General features: G+C 33.2%; 1 protein-coding gene across 2 annotated transcripts in view; it reads right to left on the bottom strand.

Annotated features, from left to right (window-relative positions):
* The window catches only part of LOC145313691 (RAC-beta serine/threonine-protein kinase-like), a 29,893-nt gene extending 12,315 nt beyond the window's left edge, over positions 1-17,578 (bottom strand). The window contains exons 1-11 of one of the 2 annotated variants that reach the window (XM_080153243.1): positions 17,426-17,578; positions 6,817-6,935; positions 5,977-6,076; positions 5,402-5,457; positions 2,934-3,231; positions 2,459-2,588; positions 2,037-2,137; positions 1,475-1,629; positions 893-1,074; positions 612-723; positions 229-324 (exon numbers count right to left, since the gene is read on the bottom strand). In XM_080153243.1, coding sequence (XP_080009369.1) covers positions 229-324; positions 612-723; positions 893-1,074; positions 1,475-1,629; positions 2,037-2,137; positions 2,459-2,588; positions 2,934-3,231; positions 5,402-5,457; positions 5,977-6,076; positions 6,817-6,879 — 1,293 coding nt within the window. In that variant the 5' untranslated portion in view covers positions 6,880-6,935; positions 17,426-17,578. Of the gene's footprint in view, positions 1-228; positions 325-611; positions 724-892; positions 1,075-1,474; positions 1,630-2,036; positions 2,138-2,458; positions 2,589-2,933; positions 3,232-5,401; positions 5,458-5,976; positions 6,077-6,816; positions 6,936-12,266; positions 12,720-17,425 lie in introns of those variants that run through there. The other variant, XM_080153237.1, reaches the window with a different exon arrangement.
* Positions 17,579-17,888: the final 310 nt, after the last annotated feature.

The following is a 17,888-nucleotide window of genomic DNA, read 5'->3' as shown; positions in this document are numbered from 1 at the left end:
TAGGCACGGGCTAACAAAACTAGTTTTAATCTGAAAATTGTACATTTTTATATTCGCCGAAAGAAGCTTATATAACGATGCGAAAAATAACTATTATACTATGTTGTAATATTTTTTTTGCAATTTTTGTTTTTAAATCAAACAAATTTTAAAATCTGAATTTTTTTTAATGCATTTGAAGCGTGATTTAAAGGACTCATTCCTTACATCATATAGAGGAGTGTTTACCTTTCCAAAAGCACCTCTGCCAAGAACTTTAGTGATTTCAAAATCATCCAATGAAATCTTCCTTTGGGCCACATCTCTGTCTAAACGATCTCGAACCTATATCAATAGTAATATGCCTAATCGTCATAAACTTGTACACTAATCAGAAAGTAATATTTCTTTAACAGAGAGAATAATTTTGTTTTTAAAACTAACATTCAAAAGCAAAATGAAAGTTCACAAGAAAAAAGTATTTCATCAAATTTTCAGACTTACTTTTTAATACTAAATTGAAAGTGGAAGGTCAACTTAACCCCCCCCCCCCTTCCTCTCTTATTTCTTTTGTTGTCCAGATTCCTCTATGATAGTAGCCCTTGTAAATAATATGTTTTGTAATGGCCTACCATAGAAATTCTATTCATCCATTGATCTCTACACTTAGAATCCAGGAAACAGAAAATTCTCTCCTTGTCTTTATCTGGGTCTTGGCACAACTTGATTATCAGACAACTAGGTCTGAAAATAACAGAGAGAAAGGTTTAAAAGAGAGTTCTCCTTTTTTGGTACTTCATAGACCGAATTCTTTATCATTCTCAATTTATGATAGAAATTTTCAAAACGAATAGAATTTATTTTGCTTACTATAAAAAAAAATGGATAAAAAAAATGGATTAAAAAATTGTACCTGGGGTCTTCAGTGGCCATAATCTGACAACTCTTGACAGAAAACCTGTTCAGCGGGGCCTCAAACTCGTCCCTGGAGACCGGCTTCATTTTGAATCCAATAAGATCTCCGTTCAGCCGCAGCATAAAGTATCGTTGCCGCCAGTTTTTGATGTGCTCGCCACGTTTCAACAGCCAGCCTTCCTAAAAAGTCAAAAATTAGTATACACAAAGATCTTTTCGTAAATTTCAATTCATTTAATTACAAAAATATAATTGTTTTTTTTTTCTAAATGCAAATTAATAAAAAAAAAGAAGTTTGAGAAAGCTAAAAGCTTTTAGGGCGGCCTAAAAAGTTAGGCACATTCAAGGATCATTGACTTTCTCTAGCGGCTACAATTTGAAGAAAAAAAATCAGTTGCTAGATTTAGCCGCCGCTTTTGCCGAGTTTTTAGCTTGTTAGCTAACTAGTGGCATCAACTACGGATTTTCAAAATTTTGATTGGCGGTTAAGCTTAAAAAAAGCAAAGCTAAAAGCTCAACCTGCAGCCCCGAGCAGCGTATAAAAAATGATAATACTAATTAATGAGGATTAAAGTCTTACCTGAATAATATCAGAAACATCAAGCTGTCCAGTGGCAGGTTGATGAAACTTTGTCTTCACTTGCCGTTCTTCATTATGAACATTATCCTTGTGGTTATCATTGTCAGTTGGGAAGTCAAATGTTTCATCAATAGCATCCAAACTGTCTGTGCTTCCTTTAGAGTTACACTCGTTGATTTTTTTCATGGGAAATATAAAAGGATAAGACAATGGCCGAAAAATTGGTGTATACCCCCAAATATGATTCACAAAACTTCTGTAGATTACAATTAGTGGTTGAAACATTTGGTCACTCATATTAATTAACCTACAATTCAAAATTCAAGAAAACCCCTTAAAGTTGTTGAGCCAACTAATTATAAAACATTATTATAAAACCTTTTGAACTAGTGTAATAAATAGCCCAATGTCCAACCCTGATACACCTTACATAATCTGTAAAATACCGTAATTTTATCGACAAAGAAAATCGTAAAAAAATGAAATAGTGGGGAATACATAAGGCACAATAGTTTTCCCAATTTCCCTCCCAAAAAGAAATAAAAATATCAATCGAGAGAACCTTTTTTAGTTTTGACTAGAGTATGATGATTTGAAGTTGCTGGACCAAGATCAAGCTTCCTTGTCTTACTTACTAAACACTGGGGGTCATATTCTTCACATCTTAAACAAAATATATTATATTACTGTTAAAGGAATAGATTTATTGTAGACTAGTGGCGCACCCCTAGCATATATAGGTTCTGCATTGAAATTATCTACAAATAAATATCCAAAAACAATCAGAGGACTTTATCCTAGGAATAAAATAGCATGAACACCATTCCGGAACCTATGTAAAGCTTCTCTAAAATAGAAAACCTTACTAATAAAAGAACTTATTTCTAAGAGAAAAAAGCATTAAATCAATTTGGAAATAAAATATCTTTTTAAAAATCAGGTATCTGAAGCATGCCTATATGACGAAATCTATAACTAACCAACCTTTGAACGTGACTAGTAGAATCTGTCAATGGGAGGACTTGTATTTCATCTAGATCCAGGTATTGGGGTTTCCTTTTTGTACCCAGATACTGAGACAGACCGTCAGAACACCTTCGCACATTTTTCATACCTGTAAAATTGAGATTATACCTAATTCATCCACAAAAATTATTAGGAGCAAAGCTACTCTTTAATCAACCTTGCCTGTCCGTCCATAAGCTAATCTATAACTAACTTTGACGTTTCGTTCATAATGCTTTACAGGAAATGTTATTTTGCCGTCTGCTATTTCAGATAGATTGCTGATTTTAAGATAACAATGATAACAATTGGACATAAAACTACTGGTCCTGCGATGGTTATAAGCTATTTTGTTTGGGGGTGGGACACCCCAACCCACTAAAAAAGAAAAACAGCCACCGGCCTCTTCGTATGGGAGGGGAACTTCTTATTACCAATTGATAAAAACTTTTACCTTGTAATTCTAGATTGATATCTTCACTCGAATACTCCCGTGGGGGTGGAAACACCATGGTCATATGTTCCGGGGAGGGTGGGGTGCCCACATAGAAATATGCCCCACTCGGGCCAGGGGGCGGTGATGGGGGTGGAGGGGGCAATTCATCAAAACTGAAACCCCCATCTTGTAAAGTGGGGGTCAGTGGCTCGGTAGATTTTATTTCGCCATAGAAATTTGGAACTTGGTAGATTTTTTGCTCTGGAATTTGGCAGGTTTCTTGGTTGTTAAAATTTGACTGGCTAATCATCATTGTCTAAAAATAAAAAAATTGCAAAGCTGCTCTAGAATTCACTTTGTCCGTCAGTTCTTAACGCTATTTGAGGAATGTGATTTCCTTAGTTATTATTCAAGATAACCGGCAAATTTTTTGAATAGATTATCTGTATAAATAGTAGGATTGGGCCGGATATCCGGTGTGGCCGGATATCCGGCCATTTTCAATATCCGGCCGGATACCGGATATTGAAACTATCCGGCCGGATATCCGGCAATATAATCTTTTTATATTTTACAACAAAAATCTCTTTTTTTTTAATCTTAAATGGCTGTAATTTTTTTATTATTGAAGCTAGAAGAACAATTTTTTCTGAATATGTTTATCTTTATGTAAATTTTATATTAGAAAGGGGTTGATATTACAGTTTGAGGGAAGTAATAGTTCTTTAGATTTATTTGCTAAGAAGAAAGATCATTTAATACTTACTTAATTTTTAAGTTTTAATCTTAATTTTATCCTATTATACAAAGTAGTAAGCTTTTTTTGTCTGTAGCGAAGGATCTCGCTAACCACTGAACTGATATGTTCTCCTTTAGAGTGAAGCTTCTTATAGGTCCCAGGGTGGTAATAGGCTGTTTCATTTTTATAAAAAAAAGTCGTTGTAAGGTTTTAAATTATTTTTCTGCACTTTCATGTCCCTTCTAATATCCCTAGATACTAGGGACGCAGCCGCTAGTATAATATAAAACACTAGTTTATGAAGAAATTTTTTTGCGGGTATAGTCCTCTTTGTGGCAACGACCCTTAAGGAGCGATTATTCGTATTTTCACAGTAGCTTTCCTCCTATTTCTAGCCCCTTGCGGGGGACTCTAACCTTGCGGGGCTAATTGCCTAACCCTGCGGGGCAATCACCTAACCAAATATAACCTAACCTAACCTAAAATAACCTATTAAAAGCAATTTTAAAAATACAACGAATCGCCCCTTAAGGTGCATTGCCACAAAAGGGACTATATCCTTTTTTGATACTTTAATATGTAGTAATTTGGCCGGTTATCCGGTAATTTGGCCGGATAACCGGATATTTGTTGGATATCCGGCCGGTTACCGGATATCCGGCATTTGAAATCAGCCGGATATCCGGTATCCGGCCAAAAAATATCCGGCCCAACCCTACTCTCAGTTATGTGTCATACCCATATTTCGAAAGTCACTCAGTTATAGACCTCTACCTTTTATACACAGAAAATGGGATAGAAAAAAGACAGAGGGGGGGGGGGGGCAGGCATTCAACGCCACCTCCCTGCCCATCCTCCAACCGTTAGGGGTTGATATTACAGATTGAGGGTAGTAATATTTAATTAGATTTATTTGCTAAGAAGAAAGATCATTTAATAGTTAATTAATCTTTAAGTTTTAACCTTAATTTTATCCTATTATATAAAAGAGTAAGCTTTCTTAGTCTGTAGTGAAGGATCTCGCTATCTGCTGAACCGATATGGTTCTCCTTTAGAGTGAAGCTTCTTATAGTTCCCAGGGTGGTTTTAGGCTGTTTGTTTTTTATAAAAAAGTCATTGTAAGGTTTTAAGTTATTTTTCTGCACTTTCATGTCCCTTTTAATATCCCTTGATACTAGGGACGCAGCCGCTAGTATAATATACACCAGTTTATGAAGAAATTTTTTTGCGGGTATAGTCCCTTTCGTGGCAACGCCCCTTAAGGAGCGATTATTTGTATTTTTGCAGTAGCTTCCCTCCTATTTCTAGCCCCTCGCGGGGGACTCTAACCATGCGGGACCAATTGCCTAACCCTGCGGGGCAATCACCTAACCTAAAAAAATACAATGAATCGCCCCTTAAGGTGCGTTGCCACGAAAGGGACTATATCCTTTTTTGATACTTTAATTTGTAGTAATTTTGCCGGTTATCCGGTAATTTGGCCGGATAACCGGATATTTGCCGGATACCGGCGTTGGCCGGATACCGGATATCCGGCATTTGAAATCAGTCGGATATCCTGTATCCGGCCAAAAAAATATCCGGCCCAACCCTAAAATAGTATATAAATGTCCGTCGGTCAAACTACAAAAATATGTTATTTAAGAAGGTTTTGTAGTTTTCTATGTATTTTTTTTTATTGCCATTGAACATCTGCTCTTTAACTCACTTTGTCGATTAGTCCATCCATGATTTTTTCTTTATTTACCTGTGAGGAGTCAACTCCATAAACATCTCCATGGGTCCAGAGTCTACAATCTTTACCTACATTAAATAAGAATATTAGGACATAAAAATAATATTTGAAAAAATAATCACGAAACCTCTAATTAAATCAAAGTTTAGAGTAGAGGGTAACTCAAAGTGCCTTGTAGAACATAGAAAACCTTAGTCCACATTTTAAAATAAATTTTAAATAAGAGGGGGGGGGGGAGGTTATATTGTTTGTTTATTACTTTAAGGCCAGGTTAGGTTATATTTGTTACTGGGTAGCCCCGCCGCAGGTATAGGTACCACAATTTAAAAGCCACAGAATGGATAGGCATAGATTAAAAAATGTACTATCCCCATTATTTTCCATATATTTAAAACATAATTATGGGGGCGGTTCACTGCTCGATAGGTACTTAAAGGGAAAGCAACATAAACAAAAAAAATGTGTGTAATAGCGCAGTAACAATAAACTTTAAAAAAGCTTAAGTAAACTGTAGTATATTTTCAAAACCGTTGACTAAGAAAATAAAAATCGAATTTAAAAGATGATAAAGTAGCTATTAAAAATACCTTGGTTTGTAATATCCTGTAGATTTTCCATCGGTCTGGGTCTTATCAGAGGTCTGTTGTAACGGGGAGGTTTTTGTGGACACGCGCCTGACTGTAGCCGCTACAAATATTAGCAGATTAATTAAATAGTACACTATAGTATATAAATAGAGGCTTCGCCCCCTCGAGGCCTCTAGGGGCACTTGAGGTGTTTTTTTATTTCAGTTTTACAAAAAAAGGTACAACTCCGAATAGAATAGATATTTATCGCTTCGTATTTTAAACAGCACCGAGGGCCGAAGCCCCGGGCTAACAAAACTGGTATTAATATTATGATTTTATTTAAATATTCGTGGAAAATTGATTGAATTACGATACTTTATTAATGTATGATTTTTCAATATTTCTGAGAAACGGTTCTAATCAGCCAGATATTAACAATATCATAAATCAAAGATAATGTAAACAGATAAGTTAACCTGACAATGGATATAGGATATAAGTGGATATATTGACAGGGGAAAATTGTCTAATGTGGACTTCATTTATTGGTCAGTTGGTTCATCCAGTAGGAGATAGGGTAAAGGGGGTGGATGACGAAGCCCAATCTGTCCCACTTTTGAGCAAGACTATTCCTATATGACGTCATATAAAGGAAAAAGAAAAAGGGAAGGGGGGGGGGAAAGAAAATCTCTTCAAAAGAGATGGGAGAAAAGGGAATCGTCTTGCTCAAAAGTGGGACAGATTGGGCTTCGTCGGGTGGATAAGAGCTAGCTATTTCAGCCAGCTGCAAGTATTACTTTATTAGAGTACATGAAAATCTGGCGCAAAATCCAAGTATTAATATATCGATTAACCCACCTTGATAGTATCTGAACTGAAAATATTGTTCGTGCATGTGTCACTGACCCAGCTATCGGTCATCGCATGACTGTTGTTGTTGTGTATCGATGATCGCTGTTGATCGGGCAAATATTGACCTAAAAAGGTAATATTGTAATTTCACACAAAGTGCCTGTTAAGAACTAATTTAACCCTTCCTCTTATTTTCAAAAAAATAAATTGATAATAAGAGGAAGGGGGTTGGCTTTCTATGCATAAACCCTGCGGAGCAGTGCAGTATTAAATATAACCTAAGAATTATTAACAGAGGAACAAAACAATATCCCCTCTTATTTCACGGCGGCTCGCTCACTTAAAGAAATGGGAAACTTATAAAAGTTTTACTCAACAAACGAAATCGTAACAATTTTCATGAGAAATACGCATTTTATAAGGCATACAAAACGCTCTAATTTTCGTTCTATTTAACGTAATTTTATCATTTTTTTTGCTGTTTATTTTATTTTATATCTACTTTTATCATTTTATCAAAAAAAAATTATCTTTTTTCATCATTTTTTGGAGAAATTAATGCTTAAACTAAGGGTATCTTTAGACGCAAAATTGACGCACTTAGAATAAAAAATGCGTATTGAGTACAAAGGGGGGATAACTTCAAGTCATGAATGTTCTAAAGATATCTTTTTTTCCATAAAATTTTAATGTTTAGTCCACCCCACGTCACCCTGAAAATTATATATCAATTTATGAAGATAATTTTTGTAGAATAATTACAGAATTTACAACGTTATGGACTCTGAAAGTATAGTTAAGATCAAAGGCGTGCAAAAGGTTGGTATAGGGGTTGTTTACACCACCCTTGTAAAATTAAGGGGGATGGATACACCTCCCTAGGTTTTCACCCATGTCCACCCTCTTGACAAGAGCCTACACCCTCAGATACACCCCTCTATAAATTCCAAGGGGGTGTAAAGGAAATAAATTTACACCCCTTAAAATAAAGTGGGGTTGGGGGTGTTTAAGGAGGGTGTATATAAGCAAGTCACAGATTCAGATAATTATATGCTATCTATTTTTAGATAAATTAATTACCAGACTTTACTAAAATAATCTTGCAATATTCTGTACAACTGTACTGTACAACTTTTAATTAGTAAATTGGGACATGAGGAAGCTCTCATACATATGTAGGGGGGGGGGGGGGGAGTTAATGCAACCATCCCATAATCAATTAATCCAAATTTTGTTATGAAAATTGGCATGTGTAATCCTTGGTAGGTCTGTTTTTCAAAATTTAACAAAAAGTTAAGCTTAAGGGGGGGGGGGTTAAGGCAACCATCACGTAATCAATGCACAAATGGCACTGTTTGCTCAGCTGTTTAGCCGTTTTTTGGGCTATTTTCAGGGCAAATCCATCAATAATCATGTAGGAATCATCCATTAGGGATAGGTTTTAATGGGTGCTGAGCTGAAAAATACTACCTAAAATAGTGGCAGCTGGGTAATGGCTTATAAGGATATAAAAAATTGAATATTTCCATGGAATTAAACTTTTCTTAATTAACATTTTAACTTTATGTCATGGACATATTACTAAAAGAACTTTTTTTTAATTTCTAGATTTCGCTGTCATAACAGCTAAAAACTGCCAAAAATGGCTGAGAACAGCTGTCAACAGCCAAAAGTATATATTGTAGATTAAATCATCCCGCCCTGGAAAAATTTTGATAAAAGTTTTGCCCCCAGTAAAAATTGGTTGATTTAAGCAAAAAAATGACCCATGCTAAATATTTTTCTGTGATGCAATAATTGTGACCTCATGAGCACTGCAAAGTTTTTGAAATCTGCAAAAAAAAATTTTTTTTTAGTTCTTTTGTGTGATCTCAATTTTAAAGATTTTTACAAAATTCAATTCTAGTATGTCAATATAAACCTGAAATTTACCAAAAAAATGGAGCAGTCTCAATTATAACATATGAAGGTGTAGCAAGTAATCTGCAAAGTCAAATTCCATTTTTGCAGAGTTTTTCTTACATAACTTAAAAATAAAAATTTTAATTTGGTTTTCATTTAGATGCAGTAACTACTGTAACCAGGCAGTTTCAAAATTTTAGCTCAATATTCAATCAATTTTGCTCACCTTCCAACACTAAACCCCCTTTATTGATAAGAAGACCATTAATTTTATTTGGGGTTTCCCTCAAAGTTTTTACACAGATAGTATTAGTATTTATAGTAAATTGTGACCTCAAAAATTGTATTATATATATTTATGCAATTTTGACTTTGGAAGATGTGACATGTCTAGGGTAGGTTTTTTTTTTTAAACATACTTTTGCTTTAATGTATGTTAAATTATACCAATAACCATATTTTAATTTTCAGTACCACTCACTTAACAGCTAGAACTGGCTGGAAACAGCTGGGAGTGGTCAAGAGTATGATGAGTAGATAGGGCTTTTGATGTGTCTAAGGGTAGGTTTTTATGGGTGCTGAGCTCAAAAATACCACACAACATCCATATGGCAGCTTGCTAACGGCCACAGCTCAGCTGGGAGCGGCCAAGAGTAGAATGAGTAGATAGGGCTTGTGACATGTCTCTAGGTAGGTTTTTAACAGTCTGTGTAACAGCCCCAGCTCCCAAATGGATGGACCCCCACTATTTATAGTAGTATTTTTACTTTTTAGAACTTTGATACGATCCGTTATTGAAAACTACACAACCTCATGTAATCTAAAGAGCTACAAGTATAATACGAAGCGATTTATTTCAAATTTCGTGTTTAGCCGGCGATTTCGGGTAAAAAAACCCTGTTTTGTTGTTGTTGTCAAAAAAGATCTATTAGTGAAACCGGGTAATAAAAATTTCAGACTCAAAATGGAAATGCCGAACCGGGCCTATATAGGGCATAAAAAAACAATAAAAAAATCATATAAAAAATAATAATTTAAATAAAACGAATTCACAAATAGATGTACTTGTCAATAAACTTTAGATTTAACGAAAAAAATCAGCAACTTTACTATAAAAACAAAAAAGTTAGATGGGGTATTTTAAATTGTCATGATTTTCAAACTTTGTTGATCTATACCGGCAAACGGAAGTAAGCAAAACTGCCTGCTTCAGGGGGAAATGAAAGCCAGGGTAGTAGAGGGGGGATTCATACTGAGAATGATGCAATTATGAAGCCGGAAACCGTTTTTTTTTACATTTTCTGGCACCGGGTTTTAAAACCCGGTTCGGCTCTAATGGGTTAATGATAGTTTTGCCCTGAATATAGCCCAAAAACGGCTAAACGACTAAGCCGCCAGCTGTTAGCCATCACTTTTCCAACTTTTTGTTTCATTTTGGGAAAATATATAGATATACCAAGGATTACTCATGCCAAGTTTTGTGACGAAATTCTAATTCTAAGTGCAATTTGCGCATTGATTACGAGATGGTTGCATTAACCCCCCCCCCCCCTTAAACTTGAATTAATTCCTTTAATGATCTTGATAGATATATGTTTATAACTTTTAATATATTTTACAATAGTGCTCAAAGTTAATGTTGGGAGGGAGATATATCCCAATCCTCTTTTTATATAAAATTTTTTGAAATGTAATAAATTTCTTATGTAAAGTAGTTTTGATAAAATCTTAATAAAATAACCCTTGATTTTAGTTTAAGGGGGCTGTTAAAAGTCATAAGTGGGGTGTCAAAAAATTTAGTTGTTAATAAATTAATGGAATATAACCTGATATTATAAATTTGAAACATATTTTTGATGTACAAAGAGATTTAAGGAACATGTATTACACTTTTTTTCATAGAAGAAATTGAATAATTTTTTATTTGTTTTTTTTCAACACAAGGTTATTTGTGTATCTCTTGGTGCAAGATACCACCATATTATTAGTTAAATCTAATTTTTTATAACTTAAGTGAATCAGTCTGTTAGACCAAGGGTAGAAACTCAGCAGATAGACAGGCAAGAAGAATTATCAAAGTTTGACTATAATAGACAATTAATTACATAAAATCCAATAGAGAACCTGTGAATGATCAGACAGACGGAGGGATAGACAGACGGACAGACAGAGCGACAGGTAAATAGTAATACAGTCTTTGAGGCATTAACAAATTACAATTAGGCTATGCTAGATGATTCATTGAAATCCAAAAGAGAGGCAGTTAGACAGATAGACAGACAAGTGGTGGGACAGACAGACAAAAGGACAGACAGACAGAGGGACAGACAGACAGACAGACAAATGGGTATTGCCTAAAAACAGTTTGGCTGCTATATGAATCATTAAAACCCACAATAGAAAAGAAATTTACAATAGTTTCTTTTTTCGATACTCAAGGCCCCTCCCCCTCCCCCACTCAAAGGGGTTTATTATTTCTGAAAATCAATGAGTGACTTCTCAGCATAATAAAATTGAATATACTTTTTATTTCATCAATTTATCTTAAATAGAACGAAAGTTATAATCATTTTATTGTCTACAAGAAATATGCTTTGAGTAAAAATCAACCTAATTGTCAGTAAAAACGTTATATTTATGCATATTTACACAGTAAATAGATTTTAAAATTGTATTTTATTGTAATGAATAACTTAAGGGGGTTGTATGAATTATCAAAAACCTAAAAAAAAACTAATTTAATTAAATTAGTCCAAGTAATGATTGATTTAGTACAGCACATATGAATATGTTGTCAATTTCCTATCAGAGTCGCAGTGATTTTTAATTAAAATCAAAATAAGAAGGGGGGGGGGGGCAGAAATGGCATAAAAAAACCACTTGGTTTAAACCAAAAAAACCAAGCTTAAAAAAAACAAAAAAAACAAGGTGGGGATGTTTTTTAAAAAAAATATTTTTACAAAGGCCTAGGTATCTTTCCAGTTATACCTATCTTTTCATAAAATAAATAATACAGTAAATAACTGTCAAAAACCTAAATTACCGTATAAGCCAGAGTTGTCAAATCGGGCGGGTGCTTTTGAGCTGCCCTTTTGGGCAGATTTGGGCACCCCCCGTTTGGGGGATGAGAAAAAGGGGAAGGGGATAAAAAAGAGGGGGGGCAGGCCTATAATTTGAATATTATTTTAAAAAAAACAAAACGGTTTAAACCAAAAAAAACAAACTGGTTTGTTCTTTTTTTTAAAAAAACCTGTTTTTTACCATCTCTAAGGGGGGGGGGGGTATCAGTACTCAACAGGGTAATTTGTGTGAAAGCGCCAGTGAAACTTATTTAATAAATACTAAATATTAAAAATTAGCAGAATTGAAACATATAATTTAATAAACTTGTTGAAATTGTTTTCTTTAGTGATTATTGGGAAGTGATAAAAAATGATAAATACTTTTTTCATGAAAGAGATTTTTTCACGGGAAAGGGGTGTTGAAATTCACCCTCATCACCACTGCAGTATTGCCCCTTTGAGTTAACTCAAATGTATAAAAAAAATCTTAACCTAAAACACTCCAGTATTGGTCATTTTTGAGCCAAGGAAGAACATTATGACCGCCAGAATAGCCAACAGTAGCTGACAAACGGTCAATTTCACTCTTGACCGCTAGCATCGAGTCTAGGCCGCCTCGAGATAACCCATCATGACATGTTGAGCCTATATTTTCAAGCAGGTCTTGACTATTGGTCATCGTGCGGTCAGAATCCATATGGCCGTTATACTGATGATTATGATAATAATGACCGCCGAAACTACAAGCGGTCATCTGATGACCGGTCATTGTGTAACTAGTACAATTGTTCAATAAATAAATGAAAATAAATAAAATAAAATTGATGTGACAATGGAAGACAAAGAAACAACGTCACTGTCATAGGAGGAGGTCACGTAAAAGTTCTTGGTCCAAGTGCCTCCCACTGAAGTTGAAAAGTGACTAAGAAAAAAGAATCAGCGAAAGCTTAAAATATTAAAATCATATACCTTAATGAGTGTTCATTCAATAGTGATAGCAAAATCAGTAGAAAGCTTTAGTAAAAAACAATAAATAATTTCTCACTTTCCTTTTTATTTATATAGAAATAGAAAATAAGAGGGGGTGGGGAGGATTATTTTTTTGGTGAGCTTATCTATACTTTGTTAGGCAAGTTAGGTTAGGTTGTGTTGGGCACAGTGTAGCCCCGTAAGGTAAGAGCCCCCTGCAGATATAAGCCATAAAGAGAAAAAAAATATCTACCCTCCAATTTCCCATAATTTCAATAAGTATTTTATTAGTTTTATAAAAAGTAAATAATTTTTGCTAGAAAATAAAACCTCTTATCTAAAAGGCAGTGAGTAGGTAATCACTAAGGTCGGCATGGCATGGCATAAAAAAGTTAACAATTAGACAAAGGGGAAAAAAGACTTAACAGAAGTTCCATAAAAAAGTATTCAAATATTTTTAACTTTATGTGATTCAAAAAAGAATGAAGAACAAAAAACTTTAATATAGATTTGGTAATAAAATAGCATAAAACTAAATAAAAACCTAATTAATAAAGCTGATAAGATTTCATTAAAGAAAATTGACAGAATATCGTTGGGAAAATTCATTTTTTGAGTAAAAATCCCATGAGCAATGTATATATTAAATTAACTAAAAGAGAACATCTTTCAAACCGTTCTTGATATCTTAATAGTACGCCCAACATCTTACAATAAATTCATCTGGTATATCTGTCTTTAAGAAATAATTTTATCTAGGTGTTGGTCCCCTCGAGAGATAAAAGAATTATTATGACATACTTTCATGTTCAAATTCTTTACTCAAAAGAAATTAATAGCCCATAATTAGGGTTGTATCGAAAGATATGTTTAAAAGTAGTTTTAAGTTGTCTCTTTGAATAGCGCGACAGACGTCCAGACAGGCATAAGTTGTAGAGCAGCCTCACTTCTAAAATACAAATAAAAGATCGAAGAAAAATGTAATAAAACTTAAAACTATCGAAGTAAGGAATAGTTATTTATAGCTTTGTATTATAGTTAGTTTCCCGCGGATGTTAAAATAAAAAGAATAAAACCTTTTTGTTCGCCCCAAATTGCCGAAGGCCCAGCCTAACAAAAATGGTATTGATGTCATGATTTTCATTTTAATATTCATGGAAAATTGTCTGTAATACGATGCTATACATAATTTTTCAGCATGGCCGAGAACCGGTTCAAATCCAGTGGATATTAATTGGTTTTGAAGCAATATTGGAAGTTTGTATAATTTACAAAGTTTTTGTTTTCATTAGATTACAAAATTCTTTCACAAACCTAGTTAGTTGATTATGATATCCCTAATATAAAATATCACTTTAATTTTTGGCGCAATCTGCCCTCCGCTACGAAATTTTAATCATATGTTGAATCAGTGTTAACAAACAGACTTTACCAGAAAGCTAATCTTAAATAATTGAAAATTAAAGATAATACAAAATATGAAAATAAAAAGGATATATGACAACATCCAAAGTGTAGCTTTAAAAGTAATCAAGACAAACATATATAGGTATTTTAACAACGAATTTATTTTTTAACATTATTAAGAGCTTTTACTAAATTTTGGTTCAAATAAATATATAGGTACTTTTGTGATAATTTGAATAAATACATATTTTTGTTATTGTTTAGACTATGCTGTGATGTGACCATAAAAGATCAAATACCTACCTATGGAAGGAGTCTTATATGTTGAAGAGGCCGACGTACATGTGATACAAGAAGGAGGACTCTTCAATATAGTTTTATGATAGCTTAAAAGATCAAATATAAATTCCTGTGTTTTATTTATGTAAAGAATCAATATATGATGTTGCTATTATCTTTATCATTTATTACTTTTGTTTATTATTCTATCCCCGTTACAGAGTGAATATTTCTGGGGTTTTAATTATGCTCAACTGAAGATTTCATGTGTATTTTAGAGAGTGTAAAATGGCATTGATCCTGTCTACCTGATCTGTTGATTACACTGTTGTTTGGGTGAGTTTTAGCTATTTCATTGAATATTTCAACTTTAGATAGAAGCGTGAATAAGATTGGACATACTTACATTGAAAGACTGGATCATAGGAATTTTTCTCTTATAAAAATATACCCAATGGTCTTAGGAATCTATATTCCAAATGTAAACTTAATAGGATAATTCAATAGGTAAATTTTGAATTCTATATTCCACATTTTCCTACAATATTTATAATTAACATAATAGTAAAATGTATTTTATTCAACTTTATAAATAAGTCAAGACCTACACCTATAAATAATTGACGGGGGAAAAATCCATAGAAAGTATTATTATTTTTGTTCATTAAGATCTAGGAAATTGCAATAAATCAAAAAATATATTTTCTGTGAGAAAATCTTGGTGAAAAATTCAAGTGAATCGAGGCAGAATTATTTTATCGAAAGAAAATTTTTTTTTGCATGCCTCTTAATTAGATGACTGCTTCTTCTTCAAAAGCTGTCAATTTTTAATATGTCCGACTTTTTTCATAAATTAAGGTTCTCTTTTATAGATGTAATCAATGAATCATACTTGTTATATAAATATTTTTTTTTAATTAATGAGAACAAGGGGGGATGATTTCATATGCTTAATCCCATGGACCTAAATCCTGAACATAAAGTAATAAACAAACAAATAACTACCCCCCCCCCCCCTCACCCTTATTTACAATATATTTGAAGGGGGTGGGGGATTTTCTGTGCTTTACTAGGCACTTAGAGGAAAATTGCAATTAATAGAAATCTAAAAAAAATGTTTTTTTTTGTATCTTTTTACATGATTTAAAGCAAAAATATGTTTCAAAAAGTTGATTCCTAAGTAATTTATGACAGATTTGCCCTAAGAATAGCAAAAAGGCTAAACGGCTGAGCCGTTACTTTTTTCAACTTTTTGTTCGATTTAGGGAAAATAGACCTACCAAGGATTACTCATACAAAATTTCAGATCAAAATTCGAATTCTAAGTGCCATTTATACATTCAGTGTGGCCACAACCATAAAATACTGATACTGAAGAAAAAAAAGGAAATACTGAAAATACTGAATCCTAAAATAAGAAAAAATACTGAAATACTGAACAAAAAAATACAAATACTGAATAAGTATTTTTTTATGTTTCCTCATTTCAAAATTTCATACCTATAATTATAATTAGGGGGATATTTTAAAGTTCTTTTAATTTTGCCTCTTAGATTTTCTACAAGGATGACAACATCCATAAGTAGCGAAGCACAAAATCTTTAATAAAATAGACAAACAGACAAAGTAATTTATAGAGCTGATTAACTGTTATCATAACAAAGAAAAGAAAGAGATAAATATGCAAATAAATATGCAAAAACTCAAAATCATGAAACTTTGAAAAATTACCTAAGGTTTATATCTGAAAGTTTTAAAAAGAAAAGCAGCTTAAAAGCAATCAGACTACCAAAGATAGGAGCCGAGAAAAGCTGTTGCAAAAAGTAAAAGCGGTTAAAGAGCTGTTTAGAAGCAGACTTAATTATGCTTCATATTGTTGGGAATGTTGATAAGAAGTTTTAGCCTTCTATCTTTTACAGGAGCTGAGAAAATCAGTTTTAAAAAGTAAAAGCGGCTCTAAGCTGCTTAAAAGTATTCCGACCGCTATTGATGTTTCATACTTAATTATGCTCCATATTAATAGGAATGTTGACAAGAAGTTTCAGCCTTTTATCTTTTCCAGGAGCCAAGCAAATCAGTTTTGAAAAATAAAAGCGGCTAAAAAGCTGCTTAAAAGCAGTCTGACCGCTATTGATGTTTTATACTTAATAATGCTTCATATCAATAAGATTGTTGACAAGAAGTTTCAGCATTCTCTCATTTACAGGAGCCAAGAAAATAAGTTTTGAAAATTAAAAGCGGCTAAAAAGCTGCTTAAAAGCAGTCCGACCGCTAATGATGTTTTGTACTTAATTATGTTCCTTATTGATGGGAATGTTGCCAAAAAATTTCAGTCTTCTATCTTTTGTAGGAACTGAGAATATCACATTTCCCCCAAAACGTTTCAGACATACATAAAGACATTCTTACAGACATACAGACGGTAATTTAAAGGAAAGTAAAGTGAGGCGCGAAGCGCCGAAAAAAATCTGACATCAACTACTTGAAAAAACATCTTATTTATGCAAAATTTTTTGGAATTTAAGAAATAATGAAAATACTGAATCATGAAAATTTCCAAAAACTAAAAAATACTGAATAAAATTTTTAAATACTGAATATTCAGTATTTACTGAAAATACTGAACCCCCAATTTCCAAATACTGAAGAATACTGAATATTTTCAGTATACTGAAAAATGTGGCCATGCTGTACATTGATTACGAGATGGTTGCATTAAACCCACCCCTCCCCCCTTAAGTGACTTTTTAAATATGGTTGTGACACATAACTAAGAGATGAGCTTTTTATAATATCTTCATCCTAGTAGGCACAGGATGCAAACCTGGCAAGGTCATCCAGGTGGGGAGCAAATTATTAGCTCTACATTGATGTCATCCACCGTCGTCCGCATAGGAATTAAACAGATATTTATAACCAAAATCCATTTATATATAAAACAAAGATAAAAATAATTGTAGTCCTAATAAGACATATAAAATGAGTTTCTTTCTTACCATTAAGATATCTTATTCTTCACAGTATAGGTACCACTAAAAACTGAATGCTTAAAGATTTTAAGGATATTCACTATATGACTGCGTGTTCTACTACATGAATCAGTATATAAAGAGCCTGGAGAGAGCCTTATTTTTGGCAGATTTTTAAAATGTTTAATACTCTAAATTACAATAGAATCTTAGCTTTTAAAGCATTCTTCTAAGTGTAATATTACAATTTATATAACTTTGTGGATGGCAAGTTTTAAATTCAACGCAATTTTACTCTGCTTATTCTACAAATTTTTGCAATAGACGTAATATATAAGAGTCATCAACGAAATTGTATTCGATATGAAATTAACGATTTACATTGGAGTTTTTGGTTGGGCAAATCGGTGGTTTCCCTGAAAGTGCTAAGGCGAGCACAGATCCCTCCCACCCATTTTAAAACAAATCAAACATAAGAGGAGAAAAATGG

Source organism: Acartia tonsa, chromosome 1 (genome assembly GCF_053477335.1).
Source record: "Acartia tonsa isolate MP-2025a chromosome 1, ASM5347733v1, whole genome shotgun sequence".
Lineage (NCBI taxonomy): Eukaryota > Metazoa > Arthropoda > Copepoda > Calanoida > Acartiidae > Acartia > Acartia tonsa.
This window is presented reverse-complemented; position numbering and strand designations above follow the sequence as displayed.